At 38.9% G+C, this 27,485-nt stretch overlaps 1 protein-coding gene across 3 annotated transcripts in view; it reads right to left on the bottom strand.

Moving 5' to 3' along the window:
* EEF1E1 (eukaryotic translation elongation factor 1 epsilon 1) overlaps window positions 1-23,896 on the bottom strand; it is a 42,019-nt gene extending 18,123 nt beyond the window's left edge. The window contains exons 1-5 of one of the 3 annotated variants that reach the window (XM_043590857.1): window positions 23,764-23,896; window positions 18,216-18,416; window positions 11,060-11,155; window positions 3,587-3,731; window positions 2,048-2,156 (exon numbers count right to left, since the gene is read on the bottom strand). In XM_043590857.1, the coding sequence (XP_043446792.1) occupies window positions 3,603-3,731; window positions 11,060-11,155; window positions 18,216-18,416; window positions 23,764-23,850 (513 nt within the window). In that variant the 5' untranslated portion in view covers window positions 23,851-23,896 and the 3' untranslated portion in view covers window positions 2,048-2,156; window positions 3,587-3,602. Of the gene's footprint in view, window positions 1-1,879; window positions 2,157-3,586; window positions 3,732-11,059; window positions 11,156-18,215; window positions 18,417-23,763 lie in introns of those variants that run through there. The other 2 variants (XM_043590854.1, XM_043590855.1) reach the window with 2 other exon arrangements.
* Between the last annotated feature and the right edge of the window lie 3,589 nt (window positions 23,897-27,485).

Here is a 27,485-nt window from a genome sequence, read left to right as displayed (position 1 = left end):
TCAGGTGAGATGGGACGGGCATTTCTGGCAGAGAAGTACCTGACAGAAATGACCTAGGAGGCACTGCAATATTTCTACACGGGAATGAATTGTTTCTATTTTAGATGCTGAGAACATCATCTGACCTTTGCTTACTGGAGCCAGGTCTCTTACATTTCTGCCATTCTCTCATCCTCTAAGATCCAAGTTAGTGACGGGAAGTCCTGGTACCTAGCAGCACCAGATAACACCCGTGGAAGCAATGCCATGCACCTACATAAAGAACTGACTAACAGACGTAAGGGTACCAAGGACTCACGAGGTAGATGTGGGAGGAGGGGGCATTCGGCAAAGAGGTAGACAGGGGTCCCTCCTGCCGCTTCCTTACAACCGACCTAACCCTGAAGGGAACGAGGGAAATGCCTGGAATGGGAAAGCTGGGTAGCCATCTCTCAGCTATCCTGTCTGTCCTGCTTACTTCCCCCAGCAGTTCCAGGGGCAGAAGAGAGAAGTGTTGGGGGGGCGGGGGGAAGGAGGAATTTGCAGCAGTAAAACATGACACGGAATACTTGTGGCAGACCCAGCTGGGGTGGTGGTTTGAACGAAATGTCACAGACTGGGTCTGCCTCTATGGCACACATACGCACTCCCAAGATTGACTTGAGCCCTCTAGTCTCAGTGTGCAAATACAAGTTTATAGTTTCTAATTTAAAGGCTGTATTATAAAATTAAAAATGTTCCTAAGGGCAATACACTTTGAGATTTAATCCTATAAAAACTGTCCTATTTTACAAAGCACTCACCACAGTTGGCCTCTTAAATCTGACTTAGTAACATAAAGGACAAAAATGGAGGCGCGGGGGGTGGGGGGGGTCTTACAAACAAAAAGAGAACATTTTACTGATAGACATGAGCTCTATGTTAGGCTTTTCCACATATATTACCTCATTTAATCCTTGTAAGCGAGAGTGATCTTTATTTTTATAGATAAGGAAATATGGTTAACTGATTTGCTTTGGGTCATAAAGCTAGTAAGTGATAAAAGAACTCAACCAAAGGGCTATATATTTCCCAAATCTCTTTTTTCACTTGACCTTTGAACTATATACCGCTTAGACTCAGCATCAGCACCAAAATAACAGTATTAAACAGTAAGTGCTCAAAGGCTCTATTATTCTTATTATTTAGAAATATAAGTTCTTTAGATCTCAATAATTGATTATTTACCCAGCAAGTAAGTTATAAAATGTATAGATCTGTTAATAATGTGCCTCTTTGTTCTTTACAGCGCTTCAACAGCAGCCTGAGTTGGCTCTTAGTTCAGAAAAACCTAGTAGTTGTCAAGCCTAAAATTGGTGGGATAGCAAGAATTTCCCCTCTTGTCTTTAGCCACTGCCTGTTCCAATAAGCCCAACGACAACAAAAGAACCATTAACTCCAATGAATGTATCTTATTCCAGCTCCCTCCAGGGCAGTTCAGCAGTTAGTTTCACCTCAATGAATACTGGCTACAGGAAAGAAAGAAACAAACAAAAAAGATTTTTTCAACCGCATTTACTGGCTCACATAAATATTTGAAAACAAATCCATCTGTCTTCCCTTTCTGTATCCTTGGCACAATTTATTACAGTTTTTAGTAAACAAATTACTGTAAATATCCATAAGCGGAAAATGAATTTTAAAATATGAGGGAGAGGTCAATAAATAGTCAAATATGTCAGCCACTGAAAGGACTACTTTTTCTCTTAAGATTAAGCCACTGATTTGCAAGTTTATATACTAAAATAAGTTTCATCTATAAAAACAAAGTAATTTACAACTTGATCTCAACTCAAAGTTTTGACAGTTGAATTTTTACATATAAAAGCTGCAAAATTTCAACTAAAGAAGACAGAAAACATTCGGATATAAGTTTATTCTATCAACCTCAGCAAACAAAGAATGACTGCGTATCAATTTACGTTAGTCCTCTGGTCCGGAATATACTTTCCATTTAAAATGTTTGTGACCACGCTTCTGTATGTCATGGATAGCTTCTAGTGGGAATTAGTATATAGTCTGTTCTTGATGAAGACAACAGTGGACAGATGTTGCCTGATCCCTGGGTAATGCTGAATGTGACAAAACCAGCGAGACACATTAAGATATTTTTCCTTTTCTTGAACTGTCAGGTCAACCTAAATAGAGATTAAAAACACACACAACACAGACATTACATAAGAACAATTATCAATATCATTTGACTAAAAGATAAAAACTGGGGGAAAAAAAAAACAACCCCAGTTCTCAAAAGCCAATATATTTGGATAGGATTAAATAATTTCAGCCACTTAGAAGAGCCATTTGTTTAATGCTTTTATGTTCAGTTCAACACCAGATATGCATTCTAAGGAAGTCTCAAATTTTCAACAAATGAAAAGTTTACATTAACCCAGCATCTGGAGGCCGAAAGAGTTTGTTTTTTTACTTTACTGGAAAGGAAGATAGGAGAAAGTTAGAGAATAGCTCCCAAAAGGTAAGACCTTGGTTCTTTCCACAATATTTTTTTTTTTTTTAGCAAATCTAAAAGAAAGGTTTATTAGGATCTAACATGCTTAACAAGAGAATACTATGTAAACTCTAATACATGTGTGTATATACACGCACATTAATAGATGGCTGGTGTGTGTGTATATATATATATATATATATATATATATATATATATATACATACATATATATGCCATATATACACACACACACACACACACACACACACACACACACACACACACACACAGAGGGGGAGAGAGACAGATGGAGAGAGACTATCACTTCCTTTTCATTAACTCTGGGGAAGAACTGTACTCAGGAAGACAATGACCCACTTAATTTCAAGTGATTATTGCTTAATACAAGGAAGGGCTATTTCCAGTGGCATGTGCCTCAGATGAACAGACCTTCTCAATTAAGTTTGTCACAAAGCTGAACTCTATCTCCATTGAGTGCAGCAGGTCACACAATTTCCTGTCAAGCTACAAGAATGCCCAAGATCTCCTTAGAAAAAGACGTAATAAAAACAGTCGGTCCTATCATTTCACTGGGCTCAAATTCCAAAGTAGGTGACTCAACGACTTTTCTCTAAGCCAAATCTTAAACTAGAATCAAGGAGAGTTGTCAGGTAAAGAGAGAGCCAGTGGGCCAGTAACTAACAGCCATGGCCCATGTTTACGATAGTGTGGCTCCTTTTGCTGTTGTTGAACCCACATTTATTCAGATATTACAAGTGTCTGTAAAACTGACTAGAACATTTTACACAAGGGAAAAAGCCTCCTGTGGTTCAAATCCATTAGAGGTCTGCTTACTGGAAGGCACTTTTAGTGAGAGAGCTGTCCTGGGGCTGTTTAGAAGTTCGCATATACTTGTGTCTACAGGCAAATATTCTGCCTGGGTCAACAAAACTGAGGACAAATCACTCTAGTATGCAAAATTTATTGCAGAATATAAAATAATGTTGATAAAATTAAAAGGCAGTCACATAATATTCTCTCAGATGTTTAAATGAACTCATTATTTCCACTTTATATTTATTAGAAGGCAATTAAAAAAGCAAAACCGATACAAATCATCCTGCCTTCCTTTTTACCGTCGACATGAGGATACAACTGTATCAATATCTGATCTTTTAACATTGTCTTGGGTAGTTTCAAAAGTCCATCTCTGTTGGCTCAGTTTACTTAGATTATCAGCAGTGAGAATTTTCTGCCTCTGCTACATAAAAAATTTAAGTTTCAGGTTTAAGTCCGTACATATAAGTTGCTACATAAATGATGAAAACATATTCATCTTGTTTAAGGCAGTGTAAGGTTGAATCTAGTTATCAGAAATCTGTTACTATAACTGTTTCACTTACAATATCATTAGTCTATGGCATGTATATATAAACATATACATGTATATATATGTGTGTGCATATATATATATACACATCTATATATATAAGGTACTTTTTATTACAAGAGAATTCATGGCTTCACATGTGAAGAATTATCTTATTCCTAACTGTCTGGTCTATAAACAGGAGGGAAATAAACATTGCTGAATAAACTGAATTATCAGTTTATGTTTCAAAAGGTAAAAAACATTTTGTAAAGAGCTAATGTTTTGTTCTTTCTAAATGCTTTCCATATGTGAACTTCACCAGTGACTTCAAAAGAAAATGTAAGATTTAAAAGAAAAATTTTTACATAGACTTTATTTTTATATAGTTTTTAAATGTTTACTTATTTATTTTGAGAAAGAGAGCACGTGAGCAAGGGAGGGGCAGAGAGAGAGGAAGAGAGAATCCCAAGCAGGCTCTGTGGTGTCAGTGCAGAGCCTGAAGTGGGGCTCGAGATCATGATGACCTGAGCCAAAGTCAAGAGTCCAATGCTCAACTGACTGAGCCACCCAAGTGCCCCCCAAATATAAGGTTTTGAAAAAGCTCAACCACTACTAAACATAATTGCAAGTCTAACAGGAGATGGGGGGGTGAATTTTCTTCATTCATTCATTCATTCATTCATTCACACATACATACGTATGTAAACTCAAAATCAACTTCAGCAAACCTCTTTACCAATAGTTAAAGCAAACAGAACAAGTTCCACTCCAACTCGATTTTGTGTTAGCTGCTGCAATATATGATTCAAATCTGACCGCTTCCTTACAATTTACTCTTTTCAAAACTTCCATTTAAAAGTCTCCACTCAGCCACTGTGTGAGATGTTATTTTTAAGGATGAATTAAAACACACTGAGAAGAAAGCATTTCCAAACAATAAAGTGCTTGTTTGATCTATGATCTACGTTCAAGTTATTCAATCAGATTCCAAACATAAGTCAAAAGGGCAATGTCTGTTTACTATTTACATTTCAGAACAGCATTTGCTATCATGGAGGACTGGCTAATGCTGCTCCTCAGACTATTAGTTAAAGTAATAACAATAAAATATAACACACAGCAAAACCAATATTCTCCAACTTAAAACTTTCACATTTAGGGTCTCCAGTATAGAGATTATCACCAGATGGTATGAAATAATTTCTATTCCAAGAGCTTCTAAACTTTCTTCTAACATTTCCAATCTATTCCAACAAGATGGATCTATTTCAGAGAATGTGAATCGGTTCATTTTCCCTCAGAAAATTGTGCCAGTGGGGTACCTTGGTGGCTCAATCGGTTACGCGTCTGATTCTTGATTCCGGCTCAGATCATGATCCCAGGGTTGTGGGATCGAGCCCCGCATCCAGCTCCACGTTGGGCATGGAGCCTGCTTAAGATTCTCTCCCTCTGCCCCTTGCCCGCAAGTGCACGTTCTCTCGTTCTCTCAAAAAACAAAAAACCTCAAGTGACAGAAATACACAAGAGCTTTTCCAAAAGGCTCAGGCTACCACTTACCCTCCTTTTAAACTGTAGAGTTTGTCCCCTGAGGCTGAGAAAATTAGGACTGATCGATTTGTTAGCTCTCTTCTACATTTTTGGTAGACATTCTATTTCTGAACTCACCATAAACAAACACAAAACAGATCCCACCCCACCCCCCAAGTAACCTTACAGGTTTTTAGAACTTTTTAGATGGGACCCCCTAGGCCACTTCACTTACAACACTGGTTTTACAGCATCCCTTTCTAGTCGGCTTCTTTTCCTTTCTAGCAACAGGAAACACAATGCAACTTTCCAGTCACCATTTCCTGCTTCTCACTGGCCCACATGCCACTGTGTCTACAGTGACGATGCTTGACTCTTTCTACCTAATCATTCCTTTTTATTTATATTGGCTCTCTATACCTAGCCTGAACTTCAAAGCCAAACAGATAATATTCTTAGACACTAATTTCCCATGAAGACACATGAGAAACACTTTAAGTGACCCATTCCAGATCGGGCTGTAAGGCTGGTTTGCTATCTTTCCGACTGGCACCATGCAACCCCTGGGACAATCTTTATGGTTAGTGTTCCTGGACAGCACCACAGCAATTTCTTTTACTTTTCCTTTCTTTCCTAAAAGAACGACATACCTCCACTCGTGTTGCAGACTTCAGAACAAATGTAATTTAATTGATAACAATCTGATAGTCAGGCAACAGATAACCCTACAAAGGATTTTCATAATCTTGAGCAACAGTCTGCTCCCAGGGACTGCTATCTACTAGTGAAATCACTTTAGGAAAGCAATGAGTCACTGGTATGACAATAAACAGCCACACTAACTGGCAGTTTAACAAAGGGAGAACAATGTAATATTCCTCAAAGGGAATTATGATAGACCAGATCTTATAATTAGAGTAACTCAGCCACAACTAAAGTTGGGCTTACATTGAAACGAAATACTGTGGGATTATTTGAGGACTTGAAGGTTCCCTGACTGCTGTTTAGTGCACTGCGTTGATTACATACGAAGTATTTAATAACGTGAAAACAAAGGAACGCATGAGGGCAAAGATAAATATATACCGCCAAAGCAAATGAAGCACAAAAACTGTCTGATGAATATGAGCAGGTGGCCAAACTGAACTGCACATCGATTCTGTCTGAACTTAATGCCAGTAATCACCTTTTCTCATATGGATAGATTTACACCTAACTCAACAGGGATGTCATTTAACACCACAGTGCAAGTCCATCACAGTAGAGGTTTTAGTCTGTGAGGGGTTCCTTGAGAAGTTGTTCTCTGACGTACTCTGCCTGCACTTGGACCAGGGTCGGAGACACACTTTGGTTATGTACTCATTTCATGAAGCCAAATGGATGCCTTGCTACGTGATGTACATATTATTCTACTCACTTTTGTTTTGAAAAAGAGAAGTATAATATCCTTCACCATAGTATCCTAGGTCACTACATGTAAAGAAGGTATACATTCCGAAACAGGAAAATATAAATAGGCATGGATCATTAAATATTCTTAACGTAACCCTAATTTTAACATGCTGCATTGGACAAAATACTTCTAAACTGCTTGAAAGCCCAACACCCTTGGGAGCACCTAAGTAACTTTGCAGCTCATGCTATGAATATTTTGCATTATAGAATTATGACCTTGGTCACTCTGCTGGCAAAGAAATTCCATACAAGCTCCCTCCTTCTCAGAGTATTTCCTTTCCCTACCACGTGACCTGCATAAGCCAGAAGAGAGAAAAATGTAAATACATACTCAGGTTGTAAGAGTTACACTTCATTACTGTCTTTTTTTTTTTTTTTTTAATTAGATGGGAGAAATGGCTCTTTGTCAGTGAGAGCTCGACACTACAAGGAGGCAGGCCTAGTGAAGGCCCGACAGGCCTTCCCTACCTGCAGATAGCGCCACATGTAAGCTTAGATTACATTTCTCCTAGTGTTAAGCTTTAAAATGAAATAGTGTCACACTCAAATGTTTTAAAAATGTCAACAAGAGTGTTGTGGTTGTTAGACGGATGTTGTTCTTGTGCCTCTCTGGAAAGTAGCCACGCTCTTGGCTATGAACTCTCCCTCGAGTCAAGCCACAGATGCCTCCTAGTTGAAAGATGGAGGTTTCCCACCAGGATAAAGATACACAGATACCATAAGAGCAATCTTTAGCTTGTGGGCTTTTGCATTTGGAAATGAGGTAAACCGTGCCATGTCACCCTTCTACATTCAAAAAGCTACTAAAATATTTTGAATCTGGAACGGACTAAAAGGAGGCTGGGGTGATCAAAGAATTTCGGCTCTACTTCCACTGGCTTCGCATTCAAATAAGATAATTTTAGATTTAATCATACTGAAGCTTAAAACTAAAGATCGCACTCTCAAGATTTACAACCTAAAACAGGAAACACAAAGAGGAAGAGATTGCTAAGTACTGCTGATCTCAATAAGCATCTAGTTGTACGATGCGTTTGCTAAGAGCTGCGAGGTGTACATGATATGACATGACCTTCTTCAGTCCCCTTATTTTGCCTGAAATGGAGTCTTACCTCTTCTAAGCATAAGGAAACATCTGTCCCACTTTATTCTTGTTGTATCAGTAATGACTAATAATTATTAATAACCCTCCTTTCACTGTCAAAGTGTTGTTCTGGATGAGAAATCCTATGATCATCCTACTTAAATGCAATTATTTATATTCAAACTTATCATTAGCTTTCTGAAGCAATGAAAATTCCCTTAGATAGCTAAAGCCACCCAAATCCTGCAGATATTTTTCTGACAATTTGATGATTCTACATTTTACTTTACTCCAGCTGCCTCTTTAATTGTTCACATAATATTCTGACCAGAAATTAGCCCTTTGCTTTATTCAATAATTCTCTTCCTGTAAAATGGTCTTATTTCTTTGAAGAGATCAACAGTTGCTTGAAAACAAGCCTTATACTTCTTTTATGTCTCTGAAGGATAGTAAAATGGGCAAATATAATAAACTCAGTTTAAGTATCGTCGTGAGAACACAGACTATTAGGCTGAGTGAAGGACCGTACCTAGGTGGTTACCGTGACGATGTTACAGAACTGAGCACAATCCCTCAGGGATCTTAGAGGATCAATGCTTAATAAGCGAAGTAAATCCAACTGAGGAATTAGAGCTTGAGCAGGGCGTGAAGAAAAACTATCGTACATTATGGTATTTGACAGCACACGAAGGGCATCCCCACACATTGTGACACTTGCAGCAGAAGACAGACTTTGTCTTGGCCCTTCCAAAACCCAGGCGGTCTTTGAACAAAGCACTAGTTTCCTTCTGTATAATAAGAGGGTAGTACCACTAGTTCCGTCTCCTTTATCTGAGGTACAAGGAGAAAATATACATAAAACTGAAAAATACAGAGAAATATGTTAATTACATTAGTCAGTGTTCGTGGAGGGGAGTGTAGACGGTATGCACTTGGGAGGCATTATGTCTGACAGCGGTGTTATAGTTATGAATTGCCGCAGTCTCTGACTCAAGCAGTTTACGATTTGAAAGAGAAATTTTCCAAGAATTACAGTATAAAGGAAACAAGCCAGAGCTGAGGGAGGCTGGGAGGCACAAAGAGAAACCGAGGAAAGAGCACTTCAGTAGGCTTCAGGAGCCCGAGGGGACCTCACCAGGAAATCAGTGCTGTAGCTGAGTGACCCTTGGTGAAATGTGAGCGAATCTGGGAGGAAGATAAGGGCTGGGCCCAGGCAGCGAATGAGAAGAGCAGAGTGAGGGCCCTGAGCAGAGGGGGCGCAGGGCAAGAGACCAGGGAGTATGTTACGGCCGAGACAGAGGCATGTGGGGAGAATGATGGCAATGAGGCCGGAGGGTCAACATGAAGAAGGGGCTCCCGTCCGGGCAGTGAGGAGCTACTTCATTATTTTGAGAAAGAAAGACACATTCATGAGAAAAATCGCTCGGGTGGCAATGAAGATGGACTGTATGAGAGGAGACTGGTGGCAGGAGGCCATTTCAACAGCACTGACAGAAGATAATGAATTCTGGAACGAGGGCAATATCACCCAGGATCGCAGCAAGGTGTATGTGAGAGGCATCCCGGAGGTGGAAACAAAAGAACCTGATTAATTGGATGCATGAGGCACGGAATACAGAAAATGGGTTATTTTTTTCCACAAGGAAGAAGATCGGTGTTGGGAGGAAGTTTCAGGGGGAGATAGACGTAAGGAAGCCCAAATTCTGGAGCCAAACTGCCTGGTTTCCAGACATGGTTTTGCCACTAACAGTGTGATCTCAAAGAAGACATGTGACCTCTCTATGCCTCTCTTACTTCATCTGTGAAGTGGAGATAATAATAATAGTACCTACCTGATAGGGCTGTTATAAGGATTAAATGAGTTAACACTTATGAAGAATAGAGAACACAGTGAGTTCCATATAATTGTAAATAAATTTAGGATGGGAAACAATTTAAAGAGATTGACCAGATAATGGGAAAAATGGCAGATATGAGGAAGAAAGGATGTAACATTTGACAAGATCCAGAAATGGGGCAGGAGGGGGAGTTCAAATAAGAGAGCAGAAAAGGGAGACAAGAGGGATGCATGCATGGGGGCAGGGCAGGGGGGCTGGAAGATGGGGGAAGATGAGGGCATTCAAATCAATAGCCTCCACCTTATAGCTGAAAAAGGGAGGAAGGCTCCGAGATAATGAAGATAAAGGAGGAGGGAAAAGGAGGGGTTAAGGAAAGCGCTAAGGGTCTGGAAGTATGCCTAGGAGGAATGAAGAGCTGATGCAGATGAGAGCCCGGCTGAAACTGAACAGTATAAATTCATAGTGGCACCAATCTGCAGCTTTGTGATTTCTCCCACAGACCTCAGCCTGGACAAGGACATAACATGGAAGCATTTATTAGAACTGACCAAGAGGTGGGGATTTACAGGGAAAGGGTTGTGAATGTACAGTGGAGCAAAGAAGCTGAAGATACTAGTAAGAGTATTTGAAGTTACACAAAAGGAGATCCAGGTTGGATGGAGAAAAAGTACGTAGGTTTGGAAAAAGGGAAGGGATCCAGTTGCTTCAGATAATGACGGGATGAGTAAGAGATGAAGAGCTAAGAAAGAGGTTGTACAGAAGATGTGGTACGGGAATTAAGAATTAGAAGGAGGGGCACCTGGGTGGCTCAGCTGGTTAAGCATCCAACTTTGGCTTACATCATGATCCCACAGTTCAAGGGTTCGAGCCCCGCATCGGGCTCTGTGCTGACAGCTCAGAGCCTGAAGCCTATTTCAGATTCTGTGTTTCCCTCTCTCTCTGCCCCTCCCCGGCTTGTGCTCAATCTCTCAGAAATAAATAAACATTAAAAAAAAAAAAAAAGGAATTAGAGAGGGGGAGGGTGATGATGGGGGGCTAGTCCAGGCCATGATGACAGTCAAGTTTACGGAATGGCAAGAGAAGTAGCTGCGAACAGGAGCAGAGACAAGAACAGGAAGCAAACAGGTCAAGGAACAGGAAGCTACTGCATTTGATGGATTATGTGGAAGGAATATGTGCATAAGGTACTTTGTATAAAAAAACTCATTTTTATTTGAAAAGGTGAAATGCAAATTTGATTTAAATTCAAGACAAATAAAAAAATCATTCTGAACATTACAGAGAAAAAAGCTAACAACTATTCAAATACTCACTATAAAGCGATGGAGTCCATAGTACAACAGGATATCTGCTAAGGTAAAGTTATATCCTGTAAGGTAGACTTTATCTTCAAGATACGAATTAAGATCCTAGAAAAAACAAATAAGATATTAATCTAAAAAGCGATAATAATCAAGTCAACTACCATATCATTAGATTTGGAACATTTAGAAGACTATTAGAAAACAAAACACTGACTTTTAATTTTTTAATTTCTGACATTAATAGACTCAGATTCATTCAAAAGAACCGATCACAAACCAATCGCCTCATTTTGAAAAATAGGGTAAACATTATTAGTCTTATTTTAAAGAAATAAAAAAACATTAAAAATGTTATTCAAAATACCATCTATGTCCATTTCAAAGGCACGCATTTTTCCCCCCAGGGTTGGGGAGATCATTTTGTAAATTATGATGTTAGATTTACTTTTTCCATCAAAATATAAAAAAAAACTCTTCAATAATTTCTCTTAAGAGTACTATATAATTTACTGGCTTGCTGTATTTTTTATATATGCATATTTAAAAAGTTTTAATTGCAGTAGAATCATGTTACCATCTTACCCACTTTTAAGTGTAAATATCAGGAATATTCATACTGTTGTGTAACCAATCTTTGGAATTTTTTCATCTTGCGGAACTAAAACTCCGTCCTATATTGACAGATATATTTAGAACTCTGCATCCCAAGGCAACAGAATATACTTTCTTCTCGAGTGCACATGGAACATTCTCCAAGATATATCACAACATACTGGGTCACAAAATAGTCCTTAGGAAGTGTAAAAGAATTGAGATCATAGCATGCACACTTTCAGACCACAATGCTATGAAACTTGAAATCAACCACAGGAAAAAGTCTGGAAAACCTCCAAAAGCATGGAGGTTAAAGAACACCCTACTAAAGAATGAATGGGTCAACCAGGCAATTAGAGAAGAAAGTAAAAAATATATGGAAACAAATGAAAATGAAAATACAACAATCCAAATGCTTTGGGATGCAGCAAAGGCAGTCCTGAGAGGAAAATACATTGCAATCCAGGCCCATCTCAAGAAACAAGAAAAATCCCAAATACAAAATCTAACAGCACACCTAAAGTAAATAGAAGCAGAACAGCAAAGACAGCCTAAACCCAGCAGAAGAAGAGAAATAATAAAGATCAGAGCAGAAATAAACAACATAGAATCTAAAAAAACTGTAGAGCAGATCAATGAAACCAAGAGTTGGTTTTTTGAAAAAATAAACAAAATTGATAAACCTCTAGCCAGGCTTCTCAAAAAGAAAAGGGAGATGACCCAAATAGATAAAATCATGAATGAAAATGGAATTACTTCAACCAATCCCTCAGAAATACAAGCAATTATCAGGGAATACTATGAAAAATTATATGCCAACAAACTGGACAACCTGGAAGAAATGGAAAAATTCCTAAACACCCACACACTTCCAAAACTCAAAACAGGAAGAAATAGAAAACTTGAACAGACCCATAACCAACGAAGAAATTGAATCAGTTATCAGAAATCTCCCAACAAATAAGAGTCCAAGGCCAGATGGCTTCCCTGGGGAATTCTACCAGACATTTAAAGCAAAGATAATACCTATCCTTCTCAAGATGTTTCAAAAAATAGAAACGGAAGGAAAACTTCCAGACTCATTCTATGAAGCCAGCATTACTTTGATTCCCAAACCAGACAGAGACCCAGCAAAAAAGGAGAACTACAGGCCAATATCCCTGATGAATATGGATGTAAATATTCTCAACAAGATACTAGCAAATCGAATTCAACAGCATATAAAAAGAGTTATTCACCATGATCAAGTGGGATTCATTCCTGGGCTGTGGGGCTGGTTCAACATTCGCAAATCAATCAATGTGATACATCACATTAATAAAAGAAAAGAACCATATGATCCTGTCAATTGATGCAGAAAAAGCATTTGACGAAATTCAGCATCCTTTCTTAATAAACTCGAGAAAATAAGGATAGAAGGAACATACTTAAACATCATAAAAGCCATTTATGAAAAGCCCACAGCTAATATCATCCTCAATGGGGAAAAACTGAGCTTTCCCCCTGAGATCAAGAATAGGGATGTCCACTCTCACCACTGCTGTTTAACATGGTGTTGGAAGTTCTAGCATCAGCAATCAGACAACAAAAAGAAATCAAAGGCATCAAAATTGGCAAAGATGAAGTCAAGCTTTCACTTTTTGCAGACATGATATTATACATGAAAAGTCTGCTAGAACTGATACATGAATTCAGCAAAGTCGCAGGATACAAAATCAATGTACAGAAATCAGTTGCATTCTTATACACTAATAATGAAGCAACAGAAAGACAAATAAAGAAACTGATCCCATTCACAACTGCACCAAGAAGCATAAAATACCTAGGAACAAATCTAACCAAAGATGTAAAAGATCTGTATGCTGAAAACTATAGAAAGCTTATGAAGGAAATTGAAGAAGATACAAAGAAATGGAAAAACATTCCGTGCTCATGGATTGGAAGAATAAATATTGTCAAAATGTCAATACTACCCAAAGCTATCTACACATTCAATGCAATCCCAATCAAAATTGCACTAGCATTCTTCTCGAAACTAGAACAAGCAATCCTAAAATTTGTATGGAACCACAAAAGACCCCAGATAGCCAAAGTATTATTGAAGAAGAAGATCAAAGCAGGAGGCATCACAATCCCAGACTTTAGCCTCTACTACAAAGCTGTAATCATCAAGATAGCATGGTATTGATACAAAAACAGACACATAGACCAATGGAATAGAATAGAGACTCCAGAATTGGACCCACAAAAGTATGGCCAACTAATCTTTGACAAAGCAGGAAAGAATATCCAATGGAAAAAAGACAGTCTCTTTAACAAACGGTGCTCGGAGAACTGGACAGCAACATGCAGAAGAATGAAATTAGACCACTTTCTTACACCATTCACAAAAATAAACTCAAAATGGATAAAGGACCTAAATGTGAGACAGGAAACCATCAAAACACTAGAGGAGAAAGCAGGAGAAAAACCTTTCTGACCTCAGCCGCAGCAGTATCTTACTTGACACATCTCCAAAGGCAAGGGAATTAAAAGCAAAAATGAACTATTGGGACCTCATGAAGATAAAACGCTTCTGCACTGCAAAGGAAACAATCAACTAAAGGCAACCGACAGAATGGGGAAAGATATTTGCAAATGACACATCAGACAAAGGGTTAGTATCCAAAATCTATAAAGAACTCACCAAACTCCACACCTGAAAAACAAATAACCCAGTGAAGAAACGGGCAGAAAACATGAATAGACACTTTTCTAAAGGAGACATCCAGATGGCCAACAGGCACATGAAAAGATGCTCAACGTCACTTCTCATCAGGGAAATACAAATCAAAACCACACTCAGATATCACCTCATGCCAGTCAGAGTTGCTAAAATGAACACAACAGGAGACTATAGGATGCTGGTGAGGATGTGGAGAAACGGGAACCCTCTTGCGCTGTTGGTGGGAATGCAAACTGGTACAGCCGCTCTGGAAAACTGTGGAGGTTCCTCAAAAAATTACAAATAGATCTACCCTATGATCCAGCAATAGTACTGCTAGGAATTTACCCAAGGGATACAGGAGTGCTGATGCATAGGGGCACTTGTACCCCAATGTTTATAGCAGCACTCTCAACAATAGCCAAATTGTGGAAAGAGCCTAAATGTCCATCAACTGATGAATGGATAAAGAAACTGTAGTTTCTATACACAATGGAATACTACTTGGCAATGAGAAAGAATGAAATACAGCCTTTTGTAGCAATGTGGATGGAACTGGACAGTGTTATGCTAAATGAAATAAGTCACACAGAGAAAGACAGACACCATTATGTTTTCACTCTTACGTGGATCCTGAGAAACTTAACAGAAGACCATGGGGGAAAGGAAGGAAAAAAAAAAAAAAGTTAGAAAGGGAAGAAGACAAACCATAAGAGACTCTTAAAAACTGAGAATAAACTGAGGGTTGATGGGGGGTGGGAAGGAGGGGAAAGTGGGTTTTGGGCATTGAGAAGGGCACCTGTTGGGATGAGGAGCACTGGGTGTGGTATGGAAACCAATTTGACAATAAATTTCATTAAACAAACAAATAAATAAATAAATAAAATAAAACTCTGTCCTATTAAACAACTCCCCATCTCCCCCACCCCAGACCCTGGTAATCACCATCTTTCTGTTTCTGTGCACTGATTACTTTCAATACAGCATATAAGTGAACTCATAGAGAGTTTGTCTTTTTGTGACTAGCTTATACTTAGTATAATAACCTCTTACGTGAGTCAGAATTTTCTTCCTTTTGGGGCTTGATAATATTCCATTGTTTACATATACCAAATTTTGTTCATCGATTCATCCATCAAAGGACCCTTGGATTGTTTCCATCTCTCAGCTATTGTCAATAATATTGCTATGGACATGAGTGTACAAATATCTCTTTAAGACCCATTGTGAATTATTTTGGGTATATATCCTTAAAATAGAATTCATGAGGATGTTTTAGCTATAAAGACTCTCAAGGTTGTCACCTTCAGACTAAAAAACTACAATTAAATAATATTTTTGATTAGTGATATAAATCAAATTGTCCCTACCACATTATAGAATTTCACATATTCAGATATTCACAGAACCCATGTTTGATGTTCATTTCCTTTGTTTTAAAGTCTTTCCCATGCCATTGCCAAACTTTATCAGATATTTTTCCCCTACAGAGTTCTGAGTTTTCTGTTTTCCTAATTAGTTTTAAACGTCCTAATAATATTGAAAAAGTGGTATAATAAACAGCTATATATCCTCTTTCTAGATTCAACAAATGTTAATGTTTTGCAATGCCTGCCATTTTGAAATTCTGTATTACCTTATTTGTGAGCCATTTAAACTTACAATCATGGTTTTAGCCTGAAATGGAACTCTATAGAGAGTAAGAAGTAAACCCTTTCATAATATTCTATTAGCAAAAGTTTTAAAAATAAGTAATACAAAGATAAATAGCCCATTATAAAACTGGGCAAAGAATACATAAAAGCAAATTTTTAAAAATCATTTAAATTCAGGTACAACTATATGATGCAATACTAACAGGTTATCAAATAGGTAGTATAAATGAATATTTAGGGACATGAAAGATATTCAGAACTCACTGTCAATGAACAACAAAAAAACAAGTTACAGTGTCCAATAGCTACCCACTTTTAAAATAAAATGCCCACATGTATATACAGAAAGGAAAAGCATGGAAAGAGCACAAAAGGAGTTCAATAATATCTGACAACTAAAGTGTTAGTAGCAGTTCTCTCTTGGTGGGACTATAAATGCTTAAAATTTTTTTCCCTTATTTGTATTTCCTAAATTTCTTTAATAAGTATTTACTGTCTTTAAGATAAAAACACTATCACGAAATAGCAAAAAGCAAAGCAAAACAGAAGACAACACTTTCTCATCTATGCTCATATGGCCAAAAATCACACTGCAGTCCATTATACATACATTAGTCTCCCTAGCCAGTCTGCGTTCTGTAAGGACAGGGGCTGTGTTCTTACATCCTACCCTTAATGGGTCACTGGATCACAAGCCCTTAGAGCTGCATCTGACACATCATTGTAGGTACAGATTAGGAAACTGTGGCAGGGCAAGGACAACCAAGTCACCTATCCCCTTGTACATTTCAAAAAAATGGTAGTATCTCTGGTCAGATTCTCTGGATTGGAATTTCAAATACTATTTATATAACCCATATACAACGTTTTGGTGGAATTACTTCCATGTGCCTAATACCAAATCTCTGAATACAACTTTGGACTTATAAACCCAATTCAGTGAAATCCTGTTCATATCTTTCAGAATTAAGTACTATCACTATCCTTTTTTCTGGGAAATTACAAGAGATAGTTACATTTGCCTGAAATCTCACATTCACTGAAAGAATAGACATGCTTGCTTCCCTTTGGAAATGCTGCTGAGCACGGCAGAGGCCAGCAGGAAGGGTCAATGTGGATATTAAGCATGAATAGTTGATCAGGATAGCACCTATAAAGAAACAAGGCCTGAAATCTACCAGTTCTCTTGATGATATCTATCAAGAATATAGTTTAAACCATTTCCCCGAGTGATAAATGAAAAGCTTTTCGTACTATGAGACCTTCTTACACAACTTGCACTACCAATTTATATAATGAGAATAAAATTAGAAAACAGAAGGGATTCCTGCAGTGGTATGTGGTTGTCTGGATGATTTCTAAGGTTCCTTCAAATTCTAAACTTCTATAAAAATTTTTTAATCTGCTTTATTTTTATGTAATTAATAAAAAATATCATTTGGAATTAAAAAAATTTTTTAATGTTTATTTTTTCTGGGGGGGGGGAGGGGTAGAGAGAAAGGGAGACACAGAATCTGAAGCAGGTTCCAGGCTCTGGGCTGTCAGTAGCAAATCTAATGTGGGGCTCGAACCCACAAACCAGGAGATCGTGGCCTAAGCTGAAGTTGGATGCTTAATTGACTGAGCCACCCAGGTGCCCCACAATGTTTTTTATTATTGGTGATTCTGGAGCCATGTTCAGTTTATACCTTATATCAATAGATTCTTTTATTCTGATCTGGCTTCTTTGGAAAGAAAATACAAATCTTAAAGCAATACGTCTCAAGGGAAAAAATGTGGGCTTTCTCAGATCAATCTAACAGTGTTTTTTAGTAACTCCCAAAGATTCTGATTCCCTTCTTGCCCTTGACAAAGTACTTTACTGCTGAATGGAGAAAATAAGTATTAAGACATTACATTAAATAAAAATCATGCAAGTAATTGTTGACTATGATGAACGTTATGAGAAAAAGGACATACAATAAGTACCTACATCTGTTAGAGAGAGAGAGGTGGCTGAGAACATTTCTGAGGAAGGGGTATCTGAGCTGAGATCTGAAGGCAGAGGGCTGGTGGACTCTTACCAGCACAGGTAATAACAGGTACAAACTACCCTGAGGCAAAAGGAAACAATAAGGCCCATAGCTTCAGCTACTGAATCTCAGGGGAGAGAGAGCTTCCTGCTATTAACAGTTCACGCATTTATTTTAGCCTTTACAGAGAATCACAATACCTTCAACAGAGTGCGGACATCGTCTTTACTGGAGTGCCCATCCACTCGAGTTACCCTGTACTCCAACCACTGCTGAACTACTGCTTTTTCTTCTGCGGTGCTCCCAAGCAAATATTCTTTGTTGGCCTGCTTGACAAGATGGGCTGCTATAGTAGTTAGTCCTGTTAGACTTGGACCGTTGTTTGTCTGAAGAACTGGAATCTTAAAAAGAAAAAATTCTTCAGATAAATTTAAAAAACAAGTACCATCATGTTTTTAAGTTCTATGTATCAAATCCCTCACTGTTTTTTCTTTCTTTAAAAAAAAATTTTTTTTTTTTTTAACGTTTATTTTTGAGACAGAGAGAGACAGAGCATGAACAGGGGAGGGGCAGAGAGAGAGGGAGACACAGAATCTGAAACAGGCTCCAGGCTCTGAGCTGTCAGCACAGAGCCCGACGCGGGGCTCGAACTCACGGATGGCGAGATCATGACCTGAGCCGAAGTCGGCCGCTTAATCGACTGAGCCACCCAGGCGCCCCCCTCACTGTTTTTTCATGACAATCTAGGATTCTACTCTAAGGTACTAAATTATATACAAATGAAAATCAGCAAAATAGTTGTATTGGTAATCATCTGAAAAATAATACTGTTTTTGTTTCCCTTATTAGAACAATACAAAAGGTCAGCTTATAAGAAATTGCTAATTAATTTAAATGTTTTTGATGTACAACCAAGCAAAGACCTATGAGAAATTTAAAAGAAAATGGGGAGGTGGGGTGCCTGGGTGGCTCAGTCAGTTGAACATCTAACTCTTGAGCCTGCTTGGGATTCTCTCTCCCCCTGATCCTCTCCTTCTCTCTCAAAAATAAATAAACTTGAAAGAAAGAAAGAAAAGAAAGAAAGAAAGAAAGAAAGAAAGAAAGAAAGAAAGAAAGAAAGAAAGAAAGAAAGAAAGAAAAAGTATCACCTGATGGGGAGACTGACCAATTACTCAAAAACAAGTATACAAGGGCACCTGGGTGCCTCAGTCAGTTAAGCGACCAACCCTTGATTTCAGGTCAGGTCATCTCAGGATTCCTGAGATCCAGCCCTGTGTCAGGCTCCTTGCTGACAGTGCAGAGCCTGCTTGGGATTCTTTCTCTGCCTGTCTTGAGCTCACACACACACATGCTCTCTCTCGAGCTCACACACACACATGCTCTCTCTCTCTCTCTCTCAAAGTAAATAAACATTAAAAAAAGTATACAGTCTAAATGACTCAAACAAACCAAACAAGAATATCTTCTTGGGAAGATGGCTGCTTTTTCCAGTCACTAAATAGTATCTGTACTTGTAAAGTGATTTACACTTTGTGGGACACTTTCATGCTCACATTTAGGTCAACAGGACCCTGTGAAGTATACGGAGAGATTAACATTTTCAGATACAAATTCAAAGGTTACCTCCTAAAAATTAAAGTAACAAAAGGTACTTTCTGGTTTTCCACTTCCTTACCTACTTCCCATTCACTACTTAGCTCCTTGAAATTTCACTTTTGCCTTCATACTCAAATGAAGCCTCTACCTCTAAGATCACTGATAATATCCTTTAAAAAAAATGCATGGAGGGGCACCTGAGTGGCTCAGTCGGTTAAACATCTGACTGTGGCTCAGGTTATGATCTCACGGTTTGTGAGTTCGAGTCCTACACCAGGCTTTTTGCTGTCAGCACCTCTGGGGTTGCTGGTAACGTTCTATTCCTTGACTATGTTGTTACCTACCTGTGTTCACTTTGTGGCAACTCATCAAGATTTATTCACTTTTCTGAATGTATATTTAAAAAACAAAACATTACAAAACCTGAAAAAGAACCTGCAAACAATGTGTGTGGGGAAATGACATTTAATTCTAAAGAGGATTATTTGTAAAAATATATAATCCACAATCCCACCATGCTAACTCAAAAAATTCCCAGTTACCTTCTCATTTAATCACTACATCTTCTAAGTTGGAAAGTAATTTCATCATCATCTTACAAAGAATCAGGGTCACCTGCTTTGTAATGGCAAGGTGGATAATGTCAGGGTTTGGATAAAGTAAGACTGACTTGTAAAGTCCATTCTCTTTCCTTTATACAGCCTAAAGTACACAAATCTTGTATAGCTGCAATCATGGGGTACATGCTATTTTCATATTATTCTTAGAACGCCATGGTTTTCTAAGTAATCACCATCAGTGGCTATATAAGTAATATTCCAATGTGCTGATGTACCATAATTTAATGAACCATTCTCCCAAAGCTGGATCTTTGGATTGTTTTCAATTTTTTTTTTAATTTCTTTAAATAATCTCTACACCCAACGTGGGGCTTGAACTCATAACCCTAAGAGATTAAGAGTCATATCCTTTACTGACTGAGCCAGCCAGGTGCCCCTGGATTTTCAATTAAACATTTTTTTAAATGTTTTATTATTTTTGAAAGAGAGAGAGAGAGAGAGAGAGAGAGAGAGAGAGAACGCTCAAGTGTGGGAGGAGCAGAGAAAGAGGGAGACAAAGAATCTGAAACAGGCTCCAGGCTCTGAGTTGTCAGCACAGAGCCTGATGTGGGGATTGAACCCATGAACCACGAGATCATGACCTGAGCCTAAGTCAGACACTTAACCAACTGAGCCACCCAGGTGCCCCTGGATTGTTGTCAATTAAAAAAAACAAAAACAAATTTTTTTATGTTCATTTATTTTTGAGAGAGAGAGACAGAGACAAGAGTGCAAGGGGGGAGGGGTAGAAAGAGAGGGAGACAGAATCTGAAGCAGACTCCAGGCTCTGAGCTGTCAGCACAGAGCCTAATGTGGGGCTCAGAACCCAGGGACCATGATATCATGACATGAGCTGAAGTGGGAAGCTTAACTGACTGAGACACCCAGGTGCCCCGTCAATATTTAGTTATACTAGTCCCCCCTTATCTGTGGGGAAGATGTTCCAAGACCCCCAGTGGATGCCTGAAACCATAGGTTTGGATAGTACCAAATCTATGCATACTATGTTTTTTCCTATACATAAATACCTATGACAAAGTTGAAGTTATAAATTAGGCACAGGAAGAAATTAACAGCAATAACTGATAATAAAGTAGAACAATTATAACAATATAACAAAAGTTATGTGAATGTGGTCTCTCTCTCTCTCTTTCTAAATATCCTATTCTACTATACTCACCCTTCTCGCGATGATGCGAGATGATGAAATGCCTATATAATTAGATGAAGTGAGGTGGACAGCATCAGCATTGTGACATAGTGCTAGGCTACTCCTGACCTTCTGACATAGTGTCTATTTCTGGACATGACTAACCATAGGGAACTGAAACTGCAGACACTGAAACTATGGATGGGGAGGTGGTAGACAGGTGACTAATGTATAATTGGTAATGTTGCAGAGAATGCCTTATTGCTTGATGTGGAGAATGAAGGCAGAAGAAAAAAATTAAACTTTCTTACAACTTACAATCCATTGACAAGTCCTTGAGAAAGGCAGAGTGACCTTCCTCTAGAAACTCAACTGCCTTGATGTTAATACTGTGCTAAGGGGAAAAGGCAACCTAAGCTTAACATTAGCCTAATCTCCAGGAACCTGTAAGTCTCACAAAAAATTCCTTTGGAAACTTTCTTTATCTCTACCCCTCCTCAAAGATATATGTTACCAATCATCTTCCAAGCATGTGGCCCACTGATATACATCTGAAGGGTCTCAGAAGGTTTTACTACACAGTAGTAAATGACCTTTTCCTAACAACAGCTAGCCCCTCCAGGTCCTGGAAACCTTGATTCCAAACCCCTTAGAGACTTACGCTATCCCTAACGCCCTCCCAAATTGAAAGTATATAATTAGCCACTCCTCACAACCCCAGTGCAGCTTTCTGCCCAAGGGTCCTGTCCCTGTGCTTTAATAAAACCACCCTTTTCGCACCAAAGACATGTCAAGAATCCTTTCTCGACTGTTCGCTCCTGAACTCCAACTTTTCATATCATTGCTGGCTTACTGCTGTCAGCTGTCTTCCCCCAAAATGACTGAATCTTTTCATATAATCCCAACCCTTTCCCCAAACACACAAATAGAAATTTTCAATAGCTACCCTCTGCTAAGACAAAAAAAAAAAAAAAAAAAAAGTTTCAATTAAAATAAAGTAAGAAACCATACTCTGAACTCCAAAGCCCTCACAATTGCCCTCAAACTATAATTTTGGGCTTACTTTGCATTGCAGCACTTTTCATATTGGTCTACTTCTTGCTCCAAATTTCCCAATCTTTCATAATTTTGGTCTTACACACTTTCCATAGCAGCTTTTCTGTGAAGTTTACAAACCCAATCTCACAGTTAAAATTAACTTTCTCCTTTCACATTCCTCAACAATGTTTTCCTCCACTTAGTATATATTCCATTCTGCCCTAAATTGCCAAAGACTGTTTGTCATACTAGATAAGCCTCCAAGACTCATGTCTTGGCAATGTTCTCTAAAAAACAGAAACCGAACTGGGGAATAGTGGGCGAAGGGAAGGGATCAGCAAGAGGCCAGAGGAAAACGCAACAGCAGGCCTTTTGTCTCCAATGTCTACTTTGCCACCAATCAATGGGCTGATCTTAGGCGAGTCCCATGACTTTTCTAGGCTTCAGGTTAACTTATGTATAAAAACTACACAAGGACTGCTTTTTACCAGGGGCCAAATTGAGGAACAGAAAAAGAAAAGCGTCACATGGGAAAAATCTCCAAGGGACGAAAAATGTATTTATCCAAAATTGTCTGCTTACAATCATTCCTCTTTTCTAACACATTCCATCCACGTCAAACAACGATGTTTATGAAACACAAACGTTCTTCAACGCCCTGAGAAATCGGAGTCCTTATACCTTCCCAGTCAATTTCATACCCAGTACCTTTCCCCTTCATTTTCTGCACGCTGCACACTGAACTTGAAGAACTCAGAAAAATCTTCCTTGAATCTCCCAGATTGGAGCAAAACCAATTATGTATTCTCTCAGACATCTGCGCTTCAATGTAGCACTTTTCACTTGTAATTAAAACAGCAGCAAAGTTTGTCCACCTAGAAAAAAACCAAGCTTCCGGAGGAGGAAGGAGTGAGTCCGTCTCAACCACTGCTGCATTCCCCAGCTCCAGCACAGCGCTACCTGGCATCCTGTTAGCTCTCTGGAGTGGCTGAATGACACTGAATGAAAGGTAGTGTTCTAGTTAATGCTGTCACTGAATGCAAACGCGGGGCCTCCAGACTGGACTCTTTGAGGGCCTTTCTCGCTTTCCCAGAACGGGATGACAACAATTTCCCAGGAGAAAACGTTCAGGCTGAACCCGAACTGGGGTGGGGGGGGGGGGGGGGAGGGGGGTTCCCCTGCACCCTCTAGAAGCCAGGGCCGCAGGGGGAGACCGAGAGACGCCAGCCGGTCCTGCGGCGCAGACACGTGGGGAGAAGGAAAGCCGCCTCCTCATTCTGTTCGCCTCTGCCGGCCACCCCGTCCTACCTCAGCAAGCCCCGCTCCTGTCCACCTCTCCCCCTCCGCGCCGCCACCGTTTCTCACCTGGCGCTCGCCCTGAGCGCTGTATTTGTTCCCTTTACTCAGTCCCAGGGACTTCTCCAGCAGCTTCAACTCCGCGGCCGCCGCCATCTTCCGGCAGGAGCTCTTGGCAGGGGCGGGACCAGGACAGCAAGGATCTCCTTCATTGGCTGGGAGGGAAGGCCCACTCCCACCAATGTCACCATCTATTGGCTGAACGCAAGGGGGGGCGTGGAAGTCTCGCTGAGTGCAGAGGCGGGGTCAAGGTAAGGGGCGGGGCAGAAGGATGGGTGTGAGACAGGTGCAGAGGTGGTAGCAAACAGCCGTGTGAGGTCTTGGAGCTCCCGAGCTTACTGGCAGAGCGGGGCTTTGCTGTTGCTGTAGACGGAGTCGGCAAACTTCTAGACAGCAGGCTGCTTTCCTGGCTGCCAGAGTTAACTGGTTAGCTGATTTGGCATGCTAAGAGTCTTTTTATGCATAACTGGAACCAAGATTTACTTTAGTTTGGCTTAGGAATCTGTGAATTTGAACAATCAAATTGAATAGCAAAGAGTTCACAATCTATGAGGAGTTTCTAACATGGTGTTAGTCATAGGAATTTTAATAGCGTCGTAATGCTGTATTGGAAAAACTAATTTTCCGTCTGTCAATCTACAGTTTAATAGTAACAGTAGAAATATAAATTTAAAGACTATTTATAGAGCACTGGTATGTTAGATAACATCAAGCAATTCCTATGGCCCAAGAAAATCAGCCATTAATAGTTTTAATGAGCTTTATTTGCCATGCCACGAAGATAAAGTAATGATGTAATTTAAGTAGCTTTTGGCATGTAAATAAGCAATGCAGTGACGTTTCCCTCCTGAGCCGCTATATTCTTAGATCTTCAAGACAGAAAATGGGTAGCATATGTTGAAGCCTTGAATTTCCAAAAGATTTCTAGAAAGATTTTTTTTTCCAAATTAAAGAGTGAATAAACAAAATTTATGTCAGTCTGAGAAAAATGGAAAAGAATTACTATAAGGTAGTTCACTAAATCAGAAATATGGAAGTTTCATGGAGAGTGCTGTCCCTGTGTGGCACCTTCCTTACTCCAAAATACTTAATGAGTTAACACTGGTAGCAGAATTAAATGTAGAGAAAAGAGAATTTGGCCAAATCAACATAAACAAAATACAAAAGAAATTCTGGTGTAAGTGGATTGTTGTGCATCTATTTTCTCTTTACTTTCCAAAATACAGAGAATTGAATGACTATTTCACTACTTCTAAAAAGGTCAGTACTCTAAGAAAATTCACATAATCTATTTTCAGTATTTAGGTTCAGTTTCTGTTTATAATGAAACATTTAAAAAAATCCCACAGTTAAGGGCACTGGGGTGGTTCAGTCAGTTAAGCCTCCAACTCTTGATTTCTGCTCAGGTCATGATCTCAGGGTTCCTGAGTTCAAGCCCTGCCTCAGGCTCCTCGCTGGCAGTGTGGAGCCTGCTCAGGTTCTCTCTCCCTCTCCCCCGCTCATCTTCCTCTCTTGCTACAATAAATAAATAAACTTTAAACAATAAAAAAGATGCCACAGTTATGTGATTCTAGTGGATGGTGTATTTAAAATAAGGCTTGATCTAAATTACCTGAACTGATGATTTGAGTTCTGGAATAAAAATAACTGAATGGATATTCCTCTAAATGATAGAAGTGATAGTTTTGGGAAGTTTGAGTGGATAATCGGGTAGAATATCATCTTTTAATTTATGCACTTTGATTTGAATTATTGTGGATAGATTTGTAATTGAAAAGAAAATTTGTTTTAATGTAGAAAGCTTCCCTTCAAGCCCTGATGACTTTTAATACTGGATGTCTTTTTACTCTCTAGTCTTCTTACTTTTGTTGTAGATATTAATGACTGGGGGAGAAAATTAACTACTGCAGGGCTGCTGAGATGAAAAGGAAGGGAGGTGGTGACACATAAAAAGAGGCAAATTTAAACTGGATTTCAGGAGCCCAAAGATTCTGTTCTTTATTCAGTGCTGTTTATGTCACTCTAGGCAGGGAGTTAGCCTTGTTGAGACTCAATTTCCCTAAATATAAACCCAATGGGCTTGGATTCTCTTTGGTTCCTTTTGGCATTGATATTCTGTTTTTCAGTATTTAAGGTGATCATATGTTTCACTTTTTGCCTTAAAGTGAACATGCATTTTTGTATGACTAATGTAATTTTCTAATTGTAATTTTGAAATGTAACTGCACCACTAAAGCAATTTTGTATGGTTGGCTGGAAAGCCTTTTGCTGTGGCCAGCTGTGGTATATAAATATCATGGCTTGCTTGTTTTAAATAGAATTTAGGGGTAGAAATAGAGAGAGGGGTTTAGGTGTCCCTGACTACTCTCTTTTTTATTATTTTTTTATTTTTAAATGTTTATTTATTTTTGACAGAGAGAGAGCACAAGCGGGGAGGTGCAGAAAGAGAGGGAGACAGAATCTGAAGCAGGCTCCAGGCTCTGAGCTGTCAGCACAGAGCCCTATGCAGGGCTCAAACTCACGAACTGCGAGATCATGACCTGAGCCGAAGTTGGATGCTCAACCAACTGAGCCACCCAGGCACCCCTGGATCAAAGTTCTGATTGGCATAATTTAGTCACTTGCTTGTGTCCTGGCTGTAAGCTAATCTGAGAAATTGAGTTTTGACTTCAGTATTCAGTATTCAAAGAATTGATTTTACACTTATATCTAATATCATATCTAAATTATAGAAATAATGGAGGCGGTCATTATACATTGCTTATCTGCTCTGAAATGTGGAACAATATAACTATAAAAAATGCAGGGGCGCCTGGATGACTCGGTTGGTTGAGTGTCCGACTTCTGATTTTGGTTCAGGTCTTGATTTCATGGTTCATAGCTCAAGCCCTGCGTGGAGCTCTGTGCTGACAGTGTGGAGCCTTCTTGAGATTCTCTCTCTCTCCCTCTGCCCCTTTCCCCAACTTGCACATGCTCTCTCTCTCTCTCTCTCTCTAAGATAAAAAATATATAATTATTAAAAACTATAACTATTTGTAAGACTATCAAAAATGGGAAGATAAGATGATGAACATACAGGAATGAGAGCAGCTTGCTGATTGCCCTGTTGGTGTTAATTAGAAGGAAAAAAAAGCTATTATTTTACATTAGGTGCTGAAGGAAAAGGAGGGAAGGAGAAAGAAAAGATTTCTAGCTAGTTCCAATATTGTTCATGATAGACAACTGATAAGCAGTATCCCAAAGAAGAGAGGATTTGATTAATATATAAAGGTAGTATTCTAAAGGTAACCTTAGAACAAAAATATAAACTTTCCTAAACACCAAAAGAAAGAGATAATGCAAGTAAATGGAACAGCCCATGTAAGTGGATGACTGTATGTCTGTCTCTACCAATATGACAGAAATAATGAGGCCAAGTATTGGCTGACAAGCAAAATTCACATTGTATTATTTATAAGACCACATCCAAAAAAACACAAAGGGCACTTTATAATGCTAAAGGCTAAAGATATATACCCCATATTATATGCCCCAAAATGTGACAAAATTTTTATCAAAGCAGATACAACAGGAGATGGTAGGAGAAATAGAAACTCAGGAATAATAGGGGCTGTTAGTATATTTCTCTCAATCTGAGACAGAGCAAGTGGAAAAAAAAATCAGGAAGAATATAGAAAATCCAGATAAGAGAATCAGTAATGTAGAACACATGCATATGAACAAATCTCTGA

The sequence above is a fragment of the Prionailurus bengalensis genome, chromosome B2, assembly GCF_016509475.1.
Source record: "Prionailurus bengalensis isolate Pbe53 chromosome B2, Fcat_Pben_1.1_paternal_pri, whole genome shotgun sequence".
In the NCBI taxonomy this organism is placed as follows: domain Eukaryota; kingdom Metazoa; phylum Chordata; class Mammalia; order Carnivora; family Felidae; genus Prionailurus; species Prionailurus bengalensis.
This window is presented reverse-complemented; position numbering and strand designations above follow the sequence as displayed.